Here is a 7769-nt window from a genome sequence, read left to right on the forward strand (position 1 = left end):
ATATTCAAAAGTTACCAATTACATTAATTCATTTTTGAGTATATTAAATATTAGCATGTTTCTAATAGCAGACAATACACTCATTCTTCTGTATTTTCCATCCCTTTCTAACCCACTCACTGCAGGTATTTAGTATTACTAGTTTCTGAATTTTCCTCTATTTATTTCTTTTTTCACAAATAAGAGATGCTATTTTTATTATAAACATTATATATTTATAATGTATAAAGAAGCTGGAATATATGACTGAAGGAAGATTGGGCAATCTACTTCTGTAGTGATACCGCTTGGGAAACTGAGGAGGAGTTGCTATGGTCAGATCTCACTTGACAGGAGTGAGTTTGGTGTTTTCGTTTGGACTATATGAAGAAGAACATGGCATCAGGATAGGAGGAAGACTCATTAACAATCTGTAATATGCAAATTATACAATCTTCCTTGCTGAAAGTGAGGGTGACTTGTAGCACTTACTGAGGCAGATCAAAGTCTTCAATGTGGATTACAACTCAACATAAGGAAAACAAAAATCCTTAAAAGTGAAACAATAAGCAATAGTATGTATTGGGAGAAAGATTGAAGTTAAGGGTTTCGTTTTTCTTGAAACCACAATCAATCTCAGGCAGCAGCAGTCAAGAAATCTAACAATGTATTGTGTTGGACAAATCTAATACAAAAGACCTCTTTAAAATGCTAATAAATAAATAAATAAAATTTTAAAAGCTGGCACTTTGAGGGCTAAGGTATGCCTGACCCAAGGCATGATATTTTCAATCTCCTCATAGATATGTGAAAGCTAGACAATGAATAAGGAAGACCAAAAAAGAATCTATGCCTTTGAATTATGCTGTTGGTGAAGAATATTAAATATACCATGGACTGCTAGGAAAACAAGCAAATATTTCCTAGAAGAATTACTAGAAGTCTCCTTAGAAGGGAGGATGGTGAGACTTCATCACACGTTCTTTGTACATCAAGAAGGACGAGTGCCTAGAGTAAGACATCGTGCTTGGAAAAGTAGAGGGTCAGAGAAAAAGAATAAGATCCTCACTGAGATGGATTGACACAGTGGCTAACACAATGGGCTCAAACATTGAAACGATATGAGGATGGCACAACTGGGCAGTGTTTTGTCCTCTTGTATATTGTTTCACTATGAGTAAGAACCGACCCTACTGACATCTCACAACAGCATCATGAACTTTTATATATAAAATTTATGAGTTTTATTGTATACAAATTATAATTACTCTTGAGATAAAAACCATATTATTACATATCACTATTTATCATATGGGTGCTCTGGTGGCTTAGTGCCTAAAGCATTTGACTGCTAACCAGAAGGCTGGCGGTTCAAACCCACCAGCCACTCCTCAGAAGGAAAATTGGGCAATCTACTTCTGAAGAGATACTGCCTCAGAAATCCAAGGAGGGGTCACTATGAGTCGAATCTACTCAATGGTAGTGAGGCATTTTTTTATTTATCATATCAGAAATTATTTTTGAATGTTCAGTTTTTCCCAAGCTTTGTACTCTGCCAAATGAAGGAACAGTAAAATAGTTAAAGTCACCAGTTCTAATGGTTCTTATGGTCTATTAACTGCATTGAAATAAAAAATATAACAAAACATTAAAAAGGAAAAAATATCACAATATATTAAATACAGTTAACCAAATTAAACCCACTGCCATCAAGTCTATAGCAACTCAACAACCCTAGATGACTGCGTAGAACTTCCCTCTATGGTTTCTAAGACTACAAATCCTTGTGTAAGCAGACTACCTCATCTTTTTTTCCATGGAGCAGGTGGCGGATTTGAACTACCCATCTTTTAATTAGCATCTGAATGTTTTAACAACTGTGCCATTAGTGTGCCCTTAAAGGCCATTAAGAGAACCAAAATAGGTGATATAGTAGAGCAAAAGACTAGATTTTATATTTTCAGATCAGGAAGTCTACTCTGGAAGAGTAACATTTTAGCTGACTTTTTAATAAGTAAACACACATGTAGGCAATGGTTGATTTCAAAACTCAGATTATAAAAATAAAGCAAGGATGAATATTTTTTCAGATCACAGTTGAAAATTTATCACTGCACTCAATAAATAATATGAATGAGATATAAAAATAATCTGAGTACATCCACTCCTCATTTATCAACATGGTTAGTTCCAAAGGCCACGTTGTTTTGTGAAAATTACATAATTTTATCCACAGCCATCTGCAATCTCCCTTCATGATGTCCAGGCAGAGGTGGCAGAATTGTTTGCAACTATCCCTGGTTCACAGTGCTTTTTTTGCTCCTATGACCCCAACATTCTATGCTTCCTACTGCCTAGAGTTGCCACCTCCTCCTCTGATTGTGTCCCTAGATCCTATGCCCCTTGAATGGGAGCTTCTCCCTTCTGTGATCTTTTCACTTCCAGATATATTTCCTGGACAGCCTGAAGCACCATTCCTTCTGCACCCAAAACATTAATTTGCTTCCTTCACTCAAAGCATCCCTCCCCTTCACAGTCCTGGGGCCTGATGGGCCAGGCCCTCCCTACAAGTTCAAGTTTGTCCCAGAAGCCAGGGCCACTCCCAGGACCACTACTACCTGGGTAAGTTGCCACTGCTCTCCCCTTGTTCCTTAGAACTTTTGAGCTCCTTCTCCTGGTTCCTGGAAATTTCCCTGAACTCTGGCAGCTGCTCCTACTGCTGCAGCAGTCTGCAAGGGCCACCTTCACCCCACTCCCAACCCCAGTGTGGGCCTTCTACACTGTGGGACTGCATTCTCTTTCATGTAGTGCTGTTTACAGGGCCTCAACCCCACTTCCTGCACCACAGTACAACCTGAAGATCCTGTCGAAGGCAGCATATGCATGCAATCTGCTCCATCCACTGTCCCTCACACTACACCCAGTCTGGGCTCATGGCTATAGCTGCCAGGCATCTGCATCCCCAGGCACTGACACACCCAACTGTATGGCTGAGTCCATCCTGTCCTGCTTCTCCTCACCAAGCTTCAGACCACCAAGGTGTATGGGTCCCAGTTGAGAACCCAAACTCTCTATGACTGCTTCTCCAGTGGCATGGGGCTGAGCTCATGATGATGCTCCTGTGTACCCTACCAGGGGCCCCTAGTCTGCTAGCCCAGCACATTTACTTGGTCCCTAAAACTATGCAAACTCACCCCTCCAAACAATGTCACCCTTTGGCACCTATTCACACCACCCCTTGCTCTTTCTACCTCAGTTCCCAGGGGAGGGGGCCTGGACCCCTCCAATGTCTCCTCCCACTGTTGCCTCCAGTCAAACACATCAGCTCACTGGATAGTGGATTTTTTTCACTATTGTCCTAAATGTGAAATGTCAGATAATGGGATAGACGTTAAGAGAGGAGTAGGTGTAATTGAAATAAGAGGGCAGCTATAACTAAATATTTCGAATAATGACTAATAAGAAATCATTACAGATTTTTTTTTTTAATATCTGAATAAGTTACTATACTGTTTGAGAGAACAGCAGCACCATGAGTAGGAAATTTATTCCAAAAGTTAGTAAAACACATTTTGAAATGTTTGGATAAACACTAGATTTCAGCCAGGATTTTACTTTCATGGGAAGAATGATCTACAAGCTGTAGAGACTCTAACCATGGGGGGTGAGGGGGAAATCAGTATGATTTAACTTCAAACTATTTTGTATTAATTCAAACTATTTGTATTAACATACAACTGTTAACATATACATATTTCCATTGAGACAGGGCATGGAAGATTCAACACATCTCTTTTGAATAACAAATAAGGACTCTGGGTATTTTATTCAAATTCTGGAAGATGAGTATGGTGAATGAATAAAAGATTGCCTGCACAGATCATCAGGTGGAGAACTACATTTCTACATTTATTATAAGAAAATAATTTTATGGGAAACTTGGCAAATTAGAATTACCTTTGAAGGATAGATGCCATTGAGTTACTCAAAACAGAAAGAGTTATGAATGTCATTCCACAAAGAATAGTTAATAACTCTGCCTTATGAATACAAATAATGTTCTTAAGAAATATAATATTTGAATTAGGTACTTAGAAAACTCAGAATAAATGCATTGACCTTAAGGCAAGAAGGTATTAGGAATCAGAAGAGAGCAGTATGGAAGTTTCCGGTAAGACAGACAATCTCAACCAATAACGTTATACTGTTAATATAAGTATATTTTTCAACTCAGTATGCAGAGTATTCAGTAGGCAACAAAAAGAAATGTCCACTACCAGGCAACTCAGTGATGATTGGAGTATAGTCTTAAGATACGTGTTTAAAAGATAGAAAAATCTTCAATTAAAGTAATAAAAAGAGTAAATATTTGAAGTCATACATACCTGAGCTTAAGTTTTGGCAATTTTTTTTTTTTTTTCAGTTCAGGGAAATTTTCATAAGCTTTCTGAGATAACTTTTCCACTTATGCATAATCCTAATAATTAGCTTTAATCATAATACTTTTGTTTTAATAATTATATGGTTTTATATAAAACTCCTAACAGTGTGTGGAATTTAATGATTGTTTAAAAACATATAGATCTTATTTTTAATCCCTCATTTTTCCATCCTTCCCAGATAGATCAGAAAAACAGAGTACATTTCAGGATACAGGATTTTATCATTTCAACTGGAAACCCTCTCAAGGAATACATTGCACATATATTAAGAAGCTGTGTTACTTGCTAAAAACTCAAGGAAAAACAAAATAAAGCAAAACTGCAATAATAAGTTATCTGCTGATGCAGAATCCACTGGCAAATAGTATTGATTCTGATTGACAAAATAGGAGGTGATGTGTCATAGACCAAAGAAAATATTGGAGAAGATAGACAATGAAACAACTCTGCCTGAGTGTGGGAAGTGGGAATGGAGAAGAGTTAGTTTAGAAATTCATCCTTTATATCTTTTATGGGAAATAATTAGTAGATGGCAGACATTCCAAAATATATCAATGAAACATTTTTTAATGGCTCAATGATAAATGCCTTCTTGGGCAATAAATTTAATTGGGATATAACAGATCATACCGAGAGAGCCTTAGTTTTTACTTTCATTAGATTCTCTCAAAATGTTCTACCAATCAAACCAAACCCATTGTCACTGAGTCAATTCTGACTCACAGCAACCCTATAAGACAAAGTAGAATTGCCCCACAGAGATTCCAAAGAAAGACATCTTTAGGGAAGGAGATTGCCATTCTTCTTCCCCCAAAGCAGCTGGTGGATTCAAATCTCTGACTTTTCAGTTAACGGCAAAGCACTTTAACCCACTACACCACCAAGGCTCCTCAAAAATGTCATACTGTTTTTGTAATTTTCTGTGCTAAAATTCTAAACGTTAGACAATGCTCTAGGATTATTAGTCTACTTTCTGAAAATGGAAGAAAATTAATACCAAATGACCAAGGAAAACTTTAAAATCAACTATTTAAATAGCCATTTATTCCTGAAACTATATTCTTAACCCAATAATCTCACAGATCTAGTTCTCCCTACAAACCTGTGAAATTATCCAGTCAATATCACATTATTTTTCTCCTTGGTTGTATTTAATATGCTCCTTTACACAGTACTTTTCAAACCTACTTTTTTTTTCGAATGAAGATGCAAAATCTAAAAAAAAAAGAAATGAAATAAATATAGCATAATACACACATACTTTTGAAACAAACAAAAATACTAACTAAATACTATTTATCTATGTAAAAAATGTTTTTATTACATTTCATTTCATAAAATTCTAAATATGATGCAAAAATGGATATCAGATACATCTAATAAATTGTAATCTACATATTGCCTTGGAAACCCAAGAGGGGTTCACTATGAGTCAGATTCAACTCCACAGCAGTGAGAGAGTTTTACACTCAGAAAATCTTTCCTTAAGAGGAGAATTTGTTTCTTCTACTATTTTGATTCACTACTAGCAGGTATATCTATATATGTATATATAGATAGAGGAGCTCTGGTGGCTTAGTGCCTAAGGCATTTTACTGCTAACCAGAAGGCTGGCAGTTCAAATCTACCAGCCACTCCTCGGAAGGAAGGAAGGTTGGGCAATCTACTTTCGTAGGGATACCTCCTCGGAAACCCAAGGAAGGGTCTCTATGAGTTGGATCCGAATCTATGGCAGTGTGTTGTGTTTATATATATATATATACATGTGTATATATATATATATAGCAAGTAATGCCAAACAAATAATTTCTGGATATAATAAATGTATTGACTTAACATTGTTTCTGCTTTAATAATATTTTGCTAAGTACTTTTGAATTGGCTTCAGAAACACCTCAAGTTAATTAGAGAGTGATTAAGCATTGTACTCCCTTTTTCATTTTAAAAATAAACCAATAAGATAACAAGATTTACCTTAACTATAATAAAAATAATAATTATAAATGTAAAAATTACTAATATGGAAATAATTTCTATAGAATGTGCTTTAAAACAACAATCACAGATTATTTTTTTTAATAAACAAACTTTTTCAAAGATCAACACCACTGCTGATGGTGAATATATGCTAATTTTAAAAAATGTATTTAAATAACAGTGAATTGGTGGCAAAGCCAAAATATCATAAAAGAATATTAGTTCTAAGTATGTTGTAATTTATCACAAAGAATTTTATAAGTATAGAATAGTGAGATGAGAAAAAATACTCTAATGAAGGAGAAAAAGAATGAACTACTTTGAAATAAAGTCTTTTATGAAAAGTAAAACTTGAAAATACATAAACGTGGATATCACAGGAATTGAAGAGGGAAAAAATGAGAGAAATATCTATTGAATACTTAATGTACAATGAATTGCTAGAAGAACAAACAAATCTGTCTCAGAGAAAGTACAACCCAAAGGATCCTCAGAGGAGAGAATGGCCAGACTTCATCTCTTGTACTTTGGTCACATTGTCACAGAAACCAATCCCTGAAAGATATCACAGGCAGTAAAGTAGAGGGTCAGCGAAAAGGGGAAGGATCCTCAATGAGATGGATTGACACAGTGGCTGGGAGGATGGGATCAAGTATAGCAATAGTTGTGAGAATGATGCAGGACCAAGCAGTGTTTCATTCTGTTGCATATAGGATCAGTATGAGTCAGAAATGACTCAATGGTATGTGATAAAAACAACATGTCTTGAAAACTACTAGGAGATAATTGATATTGGTGCAGACTCCATGTCCCATTTCCCTTATGTAATGCAAAAGTATATTCATTCATTTGAAAAAGAGACAATCTTGTGCATCATATTCATAAAGGCTTTTTTCACTTGCTGGTTCCTTAGAGTGTAGATGAAAGGGTTCAGAAGTGGTGCAACTGAGGTATTGAGCATTGCAATTCCCTTGGAGAATGATATTCTCTGTTTGACTGAAGGTTTAACATACATGAAGATGCAACTGCCATACGAAAGGGAGATCACAATCATGTGAGAAGAACATGTAGAAAAGGCCTTTTTCCTCTGACTAGTTGAAGGGATTTTGAGAATTGTCAGGGCAATATGGGTGTATGATATCATCACCATTATCAACGTGACCAAGAGTGTTACTGAGGCTGAGATGAAAGCCAATGTCTCAATGAGGTGCGTGTCTGAGCAGGAGATCTGCAGGAGGGGAGTAGTGTCACAGTAGAAATGATCAACAACATTGGAGGCACAGAAGTCAAGCTTTAGACCTAAGAGAAGTGGTACAAAGATGGTAAAGAACCCAGCAACCCAACAGCTGAGGACAAGCTGTATGCAGATTT

General features: G+C 36.2%; 1 protein-coding gene across 1 annotated transcript in view; it reads right to left on the reverse strand.

The window, feature by feature from the left end:
• Positions 1–7239: 7239 nt before the first annotated feature.
• LOC103204299 (olfactory receptor 6C74-like) overlaps positions 7240–7769 on the reverse strand; it is a 26461-nt gene continuing 25931 nt past the window's right edge. The window contains 1 exon segment of the mRNA XM_042782145.1: positions 7240–7755. Within this exon segment, the coding sequence (XP_042638079.1) occupies positions 7240–7755 (516 nt within the window).

This window comes from Orycteropus afer, unplaced genomic scaffold (assembly GCF_000298275.1).
Source record: "Orycteropus afer afer isolate SDZICR_OR568_19922 unplaced genomic scaffold, OryAfe1.0 scaffold00247, whole genome shotgun sequence".
Lineage (NCBI taxonomy): Eukaryota > Metazoa > Chordata > Mammalia > Tubulidentata > Orycteropodidae > Orycteropus > Orycteropus afer.